We start from the raw sequence: 18,745 nt of genomic DNA on the forward strand, positions 1-18,745 counted from the left end.
ATAGCTACTTTAATAATAAGGTAAGTGGCCTACTCATTCAATAAATACACATTGTTTCAATGTTTAATTGTTCAATACTATCAGCTTTCAGGCATGGCTTCCGCTGCCAATTGTTTGTGTGACCCAGTGAAGGCTACGTTTACAAAATGCTTTACAAATATTTCGAAATGTGTCAGTAACAGTTATTTACACTAACGTACCTATAAACAGCCATTTAAAGGCAGGTGCAGGGATTGATGACGAATTAAATTGAGCATACCATCCATGTTTGTGCAAAAATCTAAAATATGTAATACCTATATCCGCCCGCGTTCGAATTTTCACCTCCTTTGCGACTTAATTACAATTTTTATTTCTTAGGTGTACCTCAACAACATGTTATTTTTAGGTATGTTTCCAGATCCTACCTTTAACGGCTGTACGTTGTCTGTCAGTACCTATCTATATAATGGAACTGTTTTATATGTATATTTAGATAAGAACATTTGTGTTTGAATAACTGTCACCATCTCGTCTTCGCAAAAAACGAAGAGTACCTAGCTATGTACATACTAGCAAGTATACGTGCGACTTCATAAGTTTTGCGTTTCGGGGTAAATGCAAACTATCACGAACTCAAAGATGCATCGAAAACACTTGGTGAAAGTTCGGAGAACGAACATATGAATACACGAAATCTTCAACCAGAAGAACTTTATGAAGGTACCTATAGGTATAAAATGAAACTCGTATATGACTCGTTCTGAAAGTCATTAGCACAAGCCTCGGCTTCGAAACCAGGACACTTCGTTTGAAAGGCGCAGGCTTAACCGTTAAAAAAACACTGCGTACAATCGTACATATATAATTTATAGTTACTTACTATACTAAGTTATCTTGTTCAGGTAGGTCCTACACTTAACGTTGCGAATAAAAATGTTTACACACTGTTTGATATTAAAAGATAACAATCATAAACCTACAAATCTCTAAGGATTAGGGAAGTTATATAGAAAGCGACATTTCATCATACTTTCACCCGAGTTAAACACTCTACTTTATTCCAACAATAAGGATATATATAGAAAGCAAAACATATTTAATATTGAAATGAGAATATATAACCTAATATGAAACAAATTGGTAAAGTTAGTCGTGACAATTAAAACTTTAACTGATTTGCAAGACCGAATCCCATAAGTGTTCCGCAAACAAAGTTTTGTGCGGTACACTAAAAAACATTCCTCCTATGATGGGACTGGAGGTTTTCCACCTTTCTTACTAGCGTACTACATGCGTTTAGCAAAGATTTACTGATTGAATTAGAATATGTAAAGCCTTAAGACAAATTCGCGCTTCGAATTTAACAATGAATGAATGTTTTTTTTTTATATCGATGACAAGACAATGAAAAGAAAATCGTTAAATACATAATACTGTGTAATGCCTACATGCTTAAATTATACCCAAAGAAAAAAACAGTGTAAATCAAAGATATATATTTTACGACGAAATAGTTGATACAGCGTCGCGATAGCGATGCCGCAAATGGGCACCAACATGACATCTTGATGGCAATCACTAAGCGATCCATCATTAGGTTAATGATCTTATATTCAATAACGACACTTTTTTTTTCATTACATGCGTCATACCCGAGTATATTATGTAACGAAATACGATGAGATAAAATTCTGTTCTTCATACATAAAACGGCTTTAAGTTATAAGTTGTACTGTTTTTATGACTGTATTTTAAGTACCAGGAACATGATTTTTATTTCCATCTCTTAGCGAACACAGGTGAGCGTTCAGGCAACCTGGAGTAGGTAAGTTGTTTCGAGAACTGGAATAGATCATACTCTAGACTGGTTCTCCTGAGACAAATGCTTAGAAACCGATGAGAACGAGCCTACAGTCTCTAATAACGAGATCACGTACACCGCGGCGTCGCCGCGCCAATATTTGGACTGATATGTTCCGATATATTTTTATTGCTTGTCGACTCGTTAACAGAGCCCACGCGGCATCAATACGATCTTGATGAACACAGGAATTGGGTACTTACTAGGACCGAGAGTACGTGCAGTAGGTACGCGAGTTGGTTACAGCTTTAATAGCAAGTCTTGAGATGTAGCTACTACATTAGTTATTATTAAGGATTTAATTTTATTTTGGATAATGGCGGCCAGCATCTATATTTACTATCAGAGCGCGATTCACGCGCTAAAAGACAAACCTCACCAATATCGCATGCGTGTTTTGATAAATTGTGGCATTTGATCGATTAATGAATTCGTTGCACCTCTGTAGTCGGCATCGTTTCGAAAATCGTATGCAATTATCGGTGACCTCTGTAGAGCTCATAAATGTGAGCTAGGCTTAAGAATCTTATGGGATCGCTCAAAAACTTATCGACAAGATACGCCAGTGTACTGAGGCAAAAAATAACGTTTTGAATTTTACCCGAGCGGAGCTGATGGGTTCTTACTATAACCTTACTGAATTTCACTCAAGCGTTATTTAATTAACGATGTCCCTTTTGAATGAAGACTTAAGTAAATAAATAAATAATTTTCTTCGAGCTTTACTCTACTTCACACAGAAGTCGTAAGGTTCGCGGGTAAACACACGACGACGCCTTGTCATAGCCAACATGCCAATCGTTTGCGCTACGACAACGAAACGCTATCTCTGTCTCTCTATCGCACTAATATGTAAGAGTAATAGAGACAGAAAGCGCTTCGTTGTTGGAGCGCAAGCGATTGGCATGTTGGCTAGGCCCCCAGAACAGCTAAATTTACGTAATGATTTGGTGGTTATTAAAATAAAAACAAAAATTGGCATCTTAGCTAGGCACATTGGGAGCGTAGCCAACATGCGAAACGTTTGTGCTACGACAACGAAACGCTATCTTTGTCTCTTTATCGCAATAATATGTAAGAGTGATAGAGACAGAAAGTGTTTCGTTGTTGGAGCGCAAGCGATTAGCATATTGGCTAGGCCTCCAGAACAGCTAAATTTACGTAATGATTTGGTTATTAAAATAAAAACAAAAATTGGCATCTTGGCTACGCACGTTGGGAGCGTAGCCAACATGCCAAACGTTTGCGCTACGACAACGAAACGCTATCTTTGTCTCTCTATTGCACTAATATGTAAGAGTGATAGAGACAGAAAGTGCTTCGTTGTTGGAGCACAAGCGATTGGAGGCTAGGCCTCGAGAACAGCTAAATTTACCTAATGATTTGGTTATTAAATTAAAAACAAAAATTGTCATCTTGGCTAGGCACCATGGGTTCGTAGCCAATATGTCAATCGTTTGCGCTACGACAACGAAACGCTATCTCAGTCTCTGTATCGCACTATTAATATGTAAGAGTGATAGAGACAGAAAGCGCTTCGTTGTTGGAGCGCAAGCGATTGGCATGTTGACTAGGCCCCCACAACGGTTAAATTTACCTGATGATTTGATTATTAAATTAAAAACAAAAATTGTCATCTTGGCTAGGCACCTTGGGTGCATAGCCAACATGCCAATCGTTTGCGCTACGACAACGAAACGCTATCTCTGTCTCTCTATCGCACTAATATGTAAGAGTAATAGAGACAAAGCGCTTCGTTGTCGGAGCGCAAACGATTGGCATCTTGGCTAGGCCCCTAGACCAGCTAAATTGAACCTAATGATTTGGTTAGTAAATTAAAAATAATACGGTTACTAAAACTATGCGTTATGCGACAGTCAATTTGTAAGATTTTATTCCATAAAATAGGTATAAATTAGACAAGAGACTAACTACTATTACATCTACCTAGTTAGGTATAGTACGTATAGTTATAGGTAATTAGTACCTATACGGTACCCGGACTATATTTTTATTCGTGGAATATTATTTGGTTTAAAAATCATGATTATATTTATTTCATTAAGAATAAGTTATTCTCATTAAATTTTTTCTCATACGAATTATTCCCGACCAAAATTATTTGAATATTTTTGACGGGAATAAAATCTAGATGATTTTATTCCTACGAATTCTTATTCAAATAATGATTTTATTCTTGAATGCCCAACACTGGTCAGCAGCGTCTAGACCTAGACGCGACTCATATGCGTCCATGAAACCAAGGCTTAACAATCGCGCACCTACGAAGTACGATTATATAACATACCTAGGGCCAAGTATTATTGAACAGAAGGTACGAGTACCTACATATCGAAACAGACCAAGCAAGTACCGCCATATGTGTCATTCAGAGTGCCGTATGTTTTTTTCTTACACATCCAGTTTTCTTTTCTAATATCATTTAACATTCAATAGATAGTTGGATACATCAAATTCAATAGGATAAAGGGCGAGTGAGCACGCTCGCACGCTCAGTCAATGCGTTTTTAATATATTTCTGCACAAAAGGGGCTCGACGCAAGAATGTTTAGGAACCCAAACTCCTAACCAATAAGTGTAAATATTCCTCCCGCTACGGCCGAGGCACGCGTGTTTGCTTTTTGGCTGAGAAGGTTTACGTTAATTTATGCTACGCTTTCCAATTTCAGACGCCTTCGTTTTTACCGCACCCTGCCACAAGACGTTAATTTATTAAACTTTGTGGGATGAAATTCGAGAGGAAATTATAATAATTATGTACACTTTAATAAGTGTAAATGAAATGATGCCCGTCGTTCTATGGGTGGCGGATTGGCCGATTTAGATTTACTTATTGGATAAGTGTCTCATTCTATAACCACATTCCTATCAGTTCCAAGTAGGTATCATAAGAAACAGGAGTAAAATAAAAAGTAAACCTGGTTTCAAAATCCATAAACTATTTTCTGTATACATAATAAGTTAGCTACTTATACCTTGACATAGAAAGTTTGAATCTTGAAATCGTTTCTATCGTTTCTAGATCTATTAATTGACGTATCTTAAAGTTCGAATCGGGACAATATTTGCCTAGAATAATAGATACAATATGCCGACAATACAAATGCACTTCTGCCGCCTGAAGGCAAACTTCCAGAGCAACTGCGATAATTGGAATTATAAAGTTTGATTGCTGTCACGGAGCAACATAGGTATTCTATTATCTTTGTGGTTCGCTCTGCTTGTTTACCACAATAACCAAACGATAACTTTATAATAATGCTGTCCCAAACCGGATGAGTAGGTACATTACATAATTTCATTGCAACCAGTCTGTAAGACCGGATTGGGTGCATCGACCGCATACCACTGATTTTTGTAAATTAAAAATAAAAACTTGCAAAAAGAATCACGAGTATCACGACTTATGATGCCCTTCACATAACGGAACAATTTGCTGAGTATACGTGGGTCGAAAACAGGCAAAACATTGAAAGGATACATTGGACACATAACTGCAATAAAATATAGGTACTTACTAACAATAAGATACGGACATAAAGTAAGTATGTACCTACAGTTCCTGGTGAAGGTGCAATGACTTTGAAAATTTCACGTGTTACCAGATGGTTGAAGATAAATAAGTTATTACTTTTTTGAGGACATTGACTTTAAATTGTCGTTAATTTAGCAAAATATCTTTGACTTAAATTAATTATAGGTACTGTATTACTGTAAGTATCTTACACCTTTTGTAGGTAGGTAAACATCATTTTGAAATACCCGTAACTAGCTTTAAACAAGTTTAAACGATTACGTATAGTGATACGTATAAAGGGGCCCACTGATTAACAGTCCGCCGGACGGTATCGGCCTGTCACTTAGAACAAAATTTTGACAGTTCCGAACAACTGACAGGCCGATACCGTCCGGCGGACTGTTAATCAGTGGGCCCCTTTATGAACTTCATATTATTATGGTAAGTTATAAACTCAGTTTTATTTCATTATTCCCAGTCGCTTTATATCCATTGTTCTCCCACTACCCCATGAACGCTTACTTACTTGCTTAATAAGGAGATCTACAAGCAATTAATAATATAGCTGGAGTTCTAATACTCAGCTCATAACTTAATTGAAGAAGTAAGTTATACAAGAGCCACAATGCGGCACGTCCTGGCAGCCCATTGACTTATACATGACTTCGTAAAGACGGGCTTTACGGGCACTAAGAATAGTGCCAGTTCAGCGTTGACATTTTGGGTGTCACGCACGAATTCGAGCCAATCGTGCAGTCTATCGCAACTGTAGTTGCGACCAGCCGCGCGCGTTATGCGAACTCATCAACCAATCACGTTGTAGCATTCCACCCAGGCACACTAAACAAGAATGTTCGGTCGAAATTATATGAACCTATTTATACGGGCCTATCTTTACTTTTGAAATCATTGTGCCAGCCACTAATTACGCAGCAACTCGGTTTGACGTTACGGCACGTACGAGCCCCGGAGCCGAGATCGCAACTAACAACCATCTCAACTAGCCGACAAAAACTAAACGTCTACAATTATCTATTAAATTACATTTATCAAAGAACATGGTTCCGACAATAAAATTGGAAACAATCACCATTATATAACATTCGATAAATGTTTTTGTTTTCTTAACAATCTTATTTTGCTAAATGGCCTGAGAGCTGAGGTTACCTACTGGTTTTAGGGTTCCGTACCTTAAAAGGAAAAAACGGTAGGATCAGTCGTGCGTCTGTCTGTGTGTCTGTCTGTCTGTCTGTCCGTCTGTCACAGCCCATTTTCTCCAAAAGTACTGGACCAATTAAGTTGAAAATTAGTACACATATGTAAATTCTTGACCCAAAGACGGACAACTTACGTATTACAACAAAATTAAAAAAATAATAATTTAAACTATATCGTGTTACATATTAAATGAAAGAGCTCATTTTCAGAATCTCAAATATATTTTTTTGTAAATTTAAAATAAATAGTTTAGAAGTTATTTAAGAAAATAGCCAAAAAATTACCATTCCCTATCCTAGCTATCTCCGAAACTACTGAGTCTACAATTTTGAAAAAATATACAATGTAGTTCTTTACCTATTATAGATGACAGAAAATCTATTAGAAATATGCAGTCAAGCGTGAGTCGGACTAATTACTTAGTTTTTGATCCGATCCCTACGGGATTTTTAAAGGCAATTCACTCGCGTTTCACATATAAAAAATACATTGTTAATAATTGGGTAATGTACGGGAACCCTTGGAACGCGATTCTGACTCGCACTTGGCCGGTTTTTTAATTTACATTCGTGATTTGTAAGATAGACTCTTGTGAGAGAGATTGTTAAATTATGATATATATATAACTATTCAAAAAAACATGATTGGAAGAGAATATACTCGTATGTATATTAAGTTTCGAGTGAAAAAGATGCCTTTTATTGGATTTAAATCACTGTGCCGAGAGTTTAAACAACTAGTTATAAGTTCACAAACTGCCCGTTGGTCACTGACGATGTCGATCGGAATAATAATATTGACTCGCTTTAAACGCCTTGGGCTAACCAATGTACCGACTGGCATTTCAATTTTATTTTTTTACAATCAAACGAGTCAAAGAAAATTTAATATGTGTGCAAGTTGACCGCATTGTTGATCGAAACGTTGAATTGGATTCGATTGAGTAATCATATGTAGATAGGTAGGGTACTATTTTCGTTTTTGCTAATGTAATTATAATGATAGCTCCATACAATAATGCAAACCTAACTTTAAATTAAGGATTAGATTAAAATACTTTTCCTAGGTACATAATTACGAATAAGTAGATACATAAGAAGTAAAAGTATTTTCCTTTTCGCCAAGTCACAGATTCGCGGTTAATTAATTAAGAAAATTATCTTATCTCTTCTGAATTCCCGAAGTTTTCCAAGTTGTCCGTAACTTTTATCATTAAGCGTGGCGAAGGTGGGAAACTTGATTCATGGTTGAAGAAAATTAATGACTATTAACATTATGCAAAATATTGATTTTAGAAAGAGCTGTTGAAAGATTTCGAATATCGTGTTTTTTAATTTAAATTTTTTGTGTTTTATAAATAAAAAAGTAATCGCTGAGTTGCCTCAAGCATAATATTGCTCATTTTTAGAAATAATTCTCATATGTTTAGCTTTTGTGTACATTTTTTTAGATATTTTTAAGCGCATTTTAGACCCGTGTTCGTGATTTATTTCAAGTCAAAAACTAGAGAAAGGCAAGATTGCAAATTTTTATGGCAGCCGTATTGTGATCCAAAAAAGCGCTACGATTTTTTTTAATCCGTTTTCTGAAACGAATGCGCATCTAGCGTATTAGTTTCAGAAAAACGGATAATGTAGAAACGTTGTAGGTACAGTAGAATCCGTTTATTATGACTTCGCTTATACTGATCAACCGCTTACTATGACGTAAATACAGTGCAAAGTTTGGTTTTCATATAAAATTCTTTGTGACAAATTCGGATAAGATGACTTCGCTTATAGTGACAAATCGCTTACTATGACCTAAAAATCCTATTTCCATGATATTATGTCCGGTTATACTGACACATTCACTGGTTTTCGTAACCGTCACCACGTCATTCCCTGCGAGGATTTCTCACAAAGGAATTTGAGATTAATTTGGAAAATTTAACAAAAATAAGAAGTAGTACAACTATGCTTTATATGACATCCGCTTAGTATGACTTGTTTGTCACTTCCCTTCGATGTCATTATAAGCGGATTCTACTGTACGAGTATGTATAGCTGAGACTCGTTAACTCCGTTTTTCTTTTGGGCGTACCAAAGTCACTTCCCTTTATGCCTGCACCTCGTGTCTGCAACAGACGACTTTTGCTCATAATGAATACCTTTACTTTAAGATAGGTACTCATAAATAATTCTTTGAACTAAGTGTAGCACGGCAGAAGAAAATGGCGTGTATTTATAATATCTACCTAACGCAGATAAGGAGGTCTGTTAATTACTAGTGCGTTGCGTTGTACTTAAATGTATTTTTTAGCTATTTTGAGAACGAATTGACACTTTAGATTTTAAATTAGCCCTACACAAACAACTTATTTATACAATAGTAGATATGGTTATCGAACTGTGCAGTTAAATATTTTCAAAGCTATCTAATAAAATATAAATACAAACTTAAATAACGTTTTAGAAAAGTTAAACAGATATTTAACATGATATTTAATAAATCAGAAAGGCATATTCAAATTATTTATAGATGCGATGTAAGTAGATAAATATTTTAAAAATAGATTTGGGAGCAAATACCGACAATAGGTACAATATTTATTATTCGTGAGTGATTGATAACATGAGTTTAAAAATCGGTAAATATCACATGAGCAAATATTGTATCATTATATGTAATAACATCATTGGTTAACAATTGGAAGGACAAGGCCGCGTTGTACTGTACATCGTCACAGAATAAATAATAGTACTAGGTACAGAAGACTCACTCTCTAACAAAACGCGTCTGTTACGATCAGCACAGATATGGCCGCTAGGTGGCGACAGCGCCACGCGCGGCTTATGGCTTTCCCCAAAATTCATAGAGGTACAATAATATAGAGATGAAACGGGGGAGGGGCCAAATGACCGAACGAGATACACTTATAGAACTTTCAGTAAGAGTAGCAGAGAAAGCGATATTATTGCTTGTCCTTGTCACAGTCTCACTTTTTTTTGTTCCCCACCATCAATTTAGTACGGTCTATGGTGGGCAACAAATAACCCGACCGAATTAAGTATATTGTCAGGAAGTTTAAAACGTGTTTTTAATATTGTCGCATTGCGTATGTTTTGTCCCTCACGGAGGCACGCGTATACCACTTCTATAGAATGCTACTTTCTATGCCAAAATTGGTGTGGAACGGGTGTACTTTTAGCTACCTGTAGCAAAGCGACGAAATCGCGGAGTGAGCCACGCCTGACATCGTGTACAACGCTGACTGGCATCAATCGTAACTGATACAACAAGGCACCAAATGTATCTCCCATCATCTAATACTCTTAGTTAAATAGAGATAAAATCTACAGTTCTCGTTCAAAATAATTTTCTATAGTTTAACTATTCTACAAAGAGACACATCTCTTTGTTTTAAGCTATTAAGGAATGGTAACAGTATTAACTTTTGACGCGTTGTTTGATCCGTAACTTCTGATGCTGAATGTACAAATAATATTTTTTAGTGTTCCGTACAAAACTTTGTTCACGGAACACTTATGGGATCACTTCGGTTTTGCTTTTTTTTTCATAATACCTAAAAAATGAAACAAACCGTATCTAAACTAAATAAATTGCGTTGTCATTTAATATGCCTAGATAAGAGCAATACCTCGAAGTTAAAAACTGAATTTATAACTAAGGGGTCATCCATTAATTACGTCACACGAATTTCTAGGTTTTTTTACCCCTCCCCCCCTCCTTGTCACACTTGGTCACATTTGGCAAACCCCTCCCCCCTGGTGTGATGTCACATTTCTTCAACGAAATCGGCAATTAGTCTTTTAATATTATATCAAAATATTTTTGACAAAAGAAATATTAGTAATTTTATAACCCAAAACTGATTAAGAAATAAAATTAAACGAATAAAAACGATTATCGTTTCAAAAACTTGTTGTTTAAATGAATATTAAACAACAAATTAAATAAAAAAAATTAAAATTAAAAATTACTAATGTATTTAAATTATTTTATGCGTATAAAATGATGAAGTTATAGTGACGTCACAAAGTTTGTGAATCCTCCTCCCCCTTGTCACAACATGTCACATTTTCTTGACCCCCTCCCTCCCCCTAAACGTGTGATGTAATTAATGGATGACCCCTAAACTTAGCTGACATGATAACCGAAACAATCAAAAGGAAAGATATGAAAGCTCTCCAATATAGAGTTACTCAACTTAAAGCCCATTTTAATTGTTTTAAAGATTTAAAAAAATATATACATACCTACAGAGCGTTTTCTTAAATGGAATACTGAGGGGAAATCCGAAACTATATAATATAGAGTGAAGCTGTCTTAGACCTTAACAATACAATAAAATTCTCTTTGTTGCACAATACTCACCTTCCATAGTTTACTTGCTCGCCTGCTTAGTAGCTTTAACCATTTTTTAAGACCTCAACTTTGCTAAAGTAATTTCTTTGTTCCGTGAGTAAAGTAGAATGCAGTGAATATACGTATTAATCCGCTCTATTTTTGTAATTGTGTAATTGAACAAAATTTCAGTTATAATCAAAATACCTACACATATTTAGGTTCATATGAGAAATTCAATCAATATAAATAATCGTGTGGTGTAATTCGTGCGGTTATGTTCATATAATGAACACTTGAAACAATGGAACTTGTTGATCTGGATATACATGATGGGAGCATCATGTTATAACGTACACGTAGTTGTACTCGCAACCACTACTCATACATACCGGTACATATAGAATCTCAAAGTGCATTGGAATACAACAGCTACTGACGAATGAAACAATACGTTTGCAATTTTAAACTATTTTTTTTCAAAATTACTGTATTGAAAACGGAAATCCAGTGCCAATTGGTGTGCAGTTGCGTCCTTCAAGTGCATATAGACCACACTCATACTTATTAATATGAAAATTGTACTGAAATGTTGCATTGTCCTTATTTTTGTTTTGTGATTTTAAAGAATGGGGTAATTCAGGTCAGGAGACGTAAGGGGCTATTCATAAATTACGTCATTTCAAATTAGGGGGGGGGGGGGGGTCTGGACATCGGATGACGGTAGCATGAAGTAGGAGGAAATGGGGTCATTTGAAGCATGATTTTTGGATGATTATAGGGGGGGGGGGTCAAAAATCGTCAAAAATCGATGACGTAATTTATGGACAGCCCCTAACGGAAGAACGAGCTACAAGAAAAAGTCGATTTACCCCAATACACGTGTTGTGAAATGTTTTCCCGATTTCGTAGGTAATTGAAAAGTTAATATAAGCACCTAAATACTTCTCGTGTACCTATGGGTCGAGCCAACAACCATAAAGATGCTCGAGTATATCACTTGATTTACGACGAAGGAAAACGTCGTGAAATCCTATTACCTTTTTATTTTCCTTTTCAGGGGCGCATGTGACATGTGACGAGCGCTCCAGCAATCTACCACGCGACTGGACCATTATTCTTTTATAACTATCCACACAGTACAGAAAAAAGATAATATGTTGTTCTTTACGTAATAATAGAAACAGTAATTTAAAGATAATGAAAGACTCTTAGCAGTTCTAACTCGGCTTCGTATTATAATGCAATAAGTACTCCATTTCCATTAATTGGGTTGTGGTTTTTTAAGTAGGTACAAACAGCAACACTCTTAACTGTCCATCGGTGGACCTTATGCCTTTTGTAATAAGGAGTGATCGGACAACTCATCGCAAAATAAATATTAGTATGGAACATGATACAATTTTTTTAACAATTTTGAACTGAAGTTTTTGAGTATAATCTGGAAATTTTATAAAGATACACAGGTACGTAATACTTATGAGTTTAATAAATCTTGTCCTATTTTGATATATAAATGATTTTTGATGGTTTTGCGATGAGTTGTCCGATCACTGGTAATAAGGTCCAGGACCTTACACAGGACAGGTCCACCGATGGACAGTTAACAGTGTGGGCGATGGTACTTGAACTGTTTTTATGTTTTTAATGAGTTAGTTTGCTATTTTATAAAAATATCCTTTACTATTGCAACGTGCAGTTTACAGGATTGTTCAAAAAAGTAAAGCTTAAATTAGTTATATTCTGTAATGCACTGTTTTTCAAACTTTTTCATGACGCGACCCCCTTAGTACGAACAAAATGTTTCGCTTATGTATTGTTTTAAGGCTGGCATGTGACGTTCTCAAAGTTTTCAGAAAAGGATGGCAAGAAGAAATTGATGTCGACTATTTTTCGGCTAGGTACCATAGTAGGTAGGTACCTTCATACTCGTAGACCAACAGGCACAGGGTCTCATAAAAGCAAAGTGTACTTACCGGCAGGGGGAAGGGTCCGCGGTGCTGCGGGGTCATGGGGGCGAAGGGCATGCGGGGCTCCGGCGCGGGCATGGGGCGCTCGGGCTGCGGCCGCAGCGGCAGCCTCACGGGTCCGGACAGCGGGAACGCGAACACCTGCGATTGCGGGTCTGGGAAGTTCATCGCCCTGGAACAAAACAGTTGCGTCAGTTGAGATGTTCCACTTTTCAGATACAATAAAGGAAACGGAAAATTAACACGACAACGTGTAAAATGATATCATGATATTCATGATCCAATTTACATTAAAAAAGTGACATTGAGGAACTGCTGATGAAGACCAGACCAGAACTTATCAACAACACGTATTACACGGTTATGTCTTCTTCGTTAAATAAGTAGGTACATATGTTCAGCAAGTAGGTACATAGGTTTTTAGCATTTTTTTTGTCTGTTTTTATATCCCACTTATCCCAGATATCATTTTAATATTTAGTATGTGAAAACAAGATTTATTAGAGATAAGTACCTACTAATTGCAGTTGGTCTGATACACGTTTTGACCATCGTTACCACCAAAACACAGGTTAATGGAAGTCAAATTGTACCTAACATTCGATACCTAATGGATATTCTAACATGTCGTGATCAATGTATTTATTTCCTATCAAATTACTTACTAAGTGTTCTGAAACAAATGAATGTTTTACAGTTAAAATTGGAAATCAATTAACGCACAACATGTTCGGTTTCTTCCATGCCATGTTGCTTTAGTGCCATGCATTCTTGCGGCTTGGCTTGATTGAAAATGTCTATGTGCGTAGGTACCTATTATATTTATCTGCGCTATTTCAAAAACTTTTATATTTTATTAGCTTACCTATGAAGTAAGACAATTTACGAACGATATTTAATACATAATGATGATGTTTTCAATGACGATTACTTATCCAAAGATCTTATTTTATAAGTACCTATTATAACAAACTAATGGCTCATTGGCCGATTGGAAACCATTTTTTTTTACCATTTTCAAGATTTGATCCCCGAAGTACAAACTTTTTTTTGCAACACCCGCGATTCCCTAATAATGGCTTCGTGACCCCCGAGGAACCACGAGCTACAGGTTGAAAAGCGCTGACTTAGGTATTAGCATAAGTTACGGAGAACTTAGTATGAGAATCATTATCCTTGAAAACTGTAATGCGTCTTTAACAAGATAGGTTTACAGTTTGCTCAGAGTTTTAGCGGGAATATGAGAAACTATTACCGATGGAGCTACCTCCAACTGTGCTGTCGCCTCCTTAGGAGCAAAATTTAAATAGGTAGGGGGAAGTCCGGGTATAGTGAACACCTTAAGCTTTGACTTGACATAACAGGAAAATGTAACAAAAGGAAGAAATGAAATAATTGTCAATAATAAGTCTTTATTTAATAAACTTTTAATTTAAAACAACACTAGCCTCCAATGTTTAATAATTGCTGCAATTTTGAACAAAACGTAAAAAAAGATATTTTATTCGCTTTGCCCAGGGTGCCGGGCAAAGTGAAACAGGCCTCCGGGCAAAGCAAATATCACTCATAAAATATTAGTGAACTTAATAACTAAGTGAAAATTAATCAATATAAGATCATTTCAATAATATTAATTAGAAAAAGCTGTCACAAGTAACTTTTGACATATTTTCACTGATTTCATAAGCATAAGTCTTCACGGCATCTTTGAAGACATTTTAACACAGCGAATCCACGTTTTGATAGCCATTTCCATGACATCTGTTAGCCAGGAGCAATAATTGATCTTTTTTTTGATATTTATATACCATCTGTAACAAAATATTGTCAAAAAAAAAATTTACTTAATAAATTCAAAGTGAACACGCTATCCGCTTTGCCCGATCCACTTTGCCCATTCAGTCAGTTACAGAAATTAAGAATTAAAAAAATTACCGTTGGATTGTTTTAAAAGAACTGCGTTGTAAAAGGAAGATACTTTAATAAGAAATAGAAGCACCTTGAATTAAAATTCGAGATTATTACTATGACAAAATAACATACAATTAATGGACTTAGGTACCTTTCAAAATCGAATAGTTTGCACTAAAAACACATTTTCCTCCTCACCGACGACGCTCGCAGCGACCGCTCCCTCTGTCGCTTGACGCTCATAGAGCGAAGGATCCTGAACATCATATAGGCGCGTGGTGCGACAAAGTCGAATAGTTTAGGATTGGGAGCCAGAATTCGCTTTACCTGGGGAGTTCTCTTTACCCGACCTTCCCCTACAGTTAATTGTCAAAATATGGGTGTAGACAACTTACTCAAAAATATAAGAATAATATGGTTATTAATTGCCCATAGTTCTTAATTTGCTAACATAACAGCTATGGGACATATTTTTAGTATGATTTGTGCACCCATATTTTTACACTTGACTGTAGGTACAGTAGGTGTAGGTATGGTATGTACCTAGATATAACCGAACTAACAGTCTATAACACACGCATACCTACCTGAGAAACTAGACTGTAACATCATTTTTTGTCTCTTTCTAGGTAAATCAGCGACAGTGACCGTTGCGTTTCGTTCGCTACGGAGCTATGGGCATGTAGCTACGCACCCAGGGGGGCGATTTAGAATTTCGATCGCTCTATTTCGTCACTCGAAAATCGGCGCAAAACAGCGAAATGCTAATTTTTTAAAATACAAGCGATAGAAATTGGGAATCTAGGGGTATTGACCACTCGTATTCAATTTTATTAGTAGAATTTAAATGCCCTCGTAGTGGAGATATTATTAAGCGAAATACACGAAATCGAGCGGTCGAAATTCAAAAATTGGCCCCCTGGCCCAACGACTCTAGCGCCGCAAATACTCATCATTAATTACACAGAGAATTTCCGTAAGTTCCATAACTTCCAGTTCCATGCTTATCATGCCAATAAAAGCCTTATAACTAAGATTTGAACCCATGCACCAGATTCGTTGGTACGATCATTGATCACCAACGACTATTCAGACTAAACGGCCGTTATAATATACATTTATAATCATTCATAAAGTAATAGCATTAGTTAATTAATCCTCAGGATTATTATTAGAAGTAGGTACTAAGCTAAGTGCAACGTTAAAATATTCTTAAAAATGTTTTTTCTTCAGAATTAAACAAAAACTGAAATAAAAAAGCGTAGTATATTATAATCAGCTTACTAGAGTTAGACCAAGAAAAGTCTGCAGCGATTTTGATAGCCCACTCAGTGCAAGTGTTATTTTAAACGTCAAACTTCTATAAAATTATGACGTATAAATAACACTTGCACCGCGTGGGCTCTCAAAATCGCTGCAAACTTTTCTTGGTCTGACTCTACTTCTACTTACTAAAAATGTAATCTGTTAAGTGGCTCTTTTTAAATATAGGTATTTATTGCCCTTTTTAATCTCTTAGTAATTCATTGCCCTCTAGAAGTCTAGACATCACATTAATCTCAAATAATTTTATTATTTCGTACTCGACAGTTTTAACCGATTTTCAAAAAAGAGGTTCCTATCATTGAGGTATATAACTAGAGTCGGCATCTCGAACAAAATGTTTCCGCACCTCAATGAAGTGCGTGCACTTCTTTGCGTTTAGTACGGCATCGACCACTGACGAGATGCCACACATGTACCGAAATTTTTTTTTAAATGCTTTCGTGCGTGCTCAAAATTTGTAACAATAGTATAAGAAAAGATTTATGATTATTTAGTTTATCACGAAACATCACTTTAGAACATTCGCGGCCGGAAGCCATTTTTTTCGGCGCAAAGATTAATTTTCTCAGACGTGACACATTGGTACCTACGAAATGGTGGTTACATATCAGAATACCGAAAACTGATTTACCTAATGTTGAATCACCTATGCTTGATTCACCTATTTTTAAATTACCTATCAATAATTTTACCTAAACATTGACTGACCTAAGTTTATAATACCTAAGCTTAAATAACCTAATGGACGAAATACCTAATGCACGATATACCTAATGCACGTTTTAACTACTGCACGTTTCACCTAAAGCTATTGTACCTAATGCACGAATCACCTATAGCTGATATACCTAATGGACGATACACCTAAAGCTGATATACCTAATGAACGATGTACCTAAATTTGATTTATCTAATGGACGAAATACCTAAAACTGTTAAACCTATCGCACGAAATACCTAAAGTTGATATACTTCCTGCACGCATTACCTAATGTTGATATGCCTAATGCACGGAATACCTAAAGTCTATATACCTAGTACAAAATTCATATCATTTTGCCGAATGATCAAGTCGCAACTCCACCCAATAAATCGTATGATTTCCCAACCTTACAGTAGAAACTGTTTGTTTGGATAACAACTTAAAAATACACTTTTTGAAACGCTTCTTTTTAGGTAGTAGAATGATTTCTTAAGTCTAATACAAAATTAGTTATCTTATCTTATCAAAAACTTAATTTTTGTAAGTTAGCATCATGACGATGAAATAAAAGTCGGTTTTGGCACTGTTTGGTCGCAGTTAACCTAACACGCTCCTCCTCGCTTTGCTCGTCGTCGCACCTATCTCGACTCTGGCAAATGACTAGACCTTATATTATAATAAAAAATAGTAAGTCAATTGAATGATTTGGCTAAAAAATGTATACCAAATGTTGTAAGTATGTCCTAATAATATTCTACTAAACAATAATTATATTTTTGATTTTAGGTACATATTTTGTTCACTAAGTGCATCGAGTTCAGGTATTTCGTGCATTAGGTGTATCGAATTTAGGTATTTCGTTCATTAGGTATGTTAACTTTAGGTAATTTGATCATTAGGTATACCGACTTTAGGTAATTCGTGCAGTAGGTATGTTAACTTTAGGCAATTCGATCATTAGGAATACCGAGTTTAGGTATTTCGTGCATTAGGTATATCAACATTAGGTGTTTCATGTATTAGGTATATTAGCTTTAGGTATTTCGAGTATTAGGTGTTTCAACTTTAGGTAAATCGAGCATAGGTATTCTGAGCTTAGGTAAACCAATTGTAGGTGAAACGTGCAATAGGTAATTCGTTCATTAGGTGTTATGAGCTTAGGTTAATTGGTCATTAGGTATTTAAAAAAATAGGTGAAACGAGCATAGGTGATTCGACATTAGGTAAATCGATTTTCGGTATTCTGATATGTAACCGAAATGGTCGTATACGTTGTTGGTAAATTGCACAAAAGTTACGAAATATATTTTTTTCTCGTTATTTATTGAATGTTTTAGTTATAATAACGTATTTTATAATATATTTATGTTACATTAAGGGTGGTAAGTGCAAAATTGTTACCGAGAATCAAATAGAAAATTTGATGAATCGTTAAAAATTGAATATAGTCCGTGATACAAGTATGTACTTAGAATATTGCATAGAAAATATATTTTAGGAAAGAATCCTCGTTTTCACCCGTGCGATAGGTATATAATAAAAGTTATAAAAAAGGTACTTAAATTATATTCAAGTTTGCGTTTTAGTGGTTGTTCCTCGGTAGAAAAGTTGCTCGGTATCACCTAATACATTCACGTCGTATAATATTGCAGGTCATTAAAAAATAACCCTGTACGTAGGCAGAATATGAGCAGTTGTCATAACAGTTTCTCCTCTGGCCTAGGTACGCTTATTCTTCACCTTAGTGACAGACGTCAAACGCCGAAAATGGCAGACACATGGCGGACACAATTTGTTCTCGATAGCTGGTCTAGTACGTAGTACATATAAGTCAATGGTTCCTATACTAATTAATCCTGTCATTCGCCTATCTTTTAATTTACCTGGTT

The 18,745-nt window shown here is 35.8% G+C and overlaps 1 protein-coding gene across 1 annotated transcript in view; it reads right to left on the reverse strand.

Annotated features, from left to right (window-relative positions):
* Positions 1-18,745, reverse strand: part of LOC134795527 (uncharacterized) — a 92,981-nt gene that overhangs the window by 21,764 nt on the left and 52,472 nt on the right. Inside the window, exon 6 of the mRNA XM_063767415.1 lies at positions 12,923-13,088. Within this exon, the coding sequence (XP_063623485.1) occupies positions 12,923-13,088 (166 nt within the window). The remainder of the gene's footprint in view (positions 1-12,922; positions 13,089-18,745) is intronic.

This window comes from Cydia splendana, chromosome 12, assembly GCF_910591565.1.
Source record: "Cydia splendana chromosome 12, ilCydSple1.2, whole genome shotgun sequence".
Lineage (NCBI taxonomy): Eukaryota > Metazoa > Arthropoda > Insecta > Lepidoptera > Tortricidae > Cydia > Cydia splendana.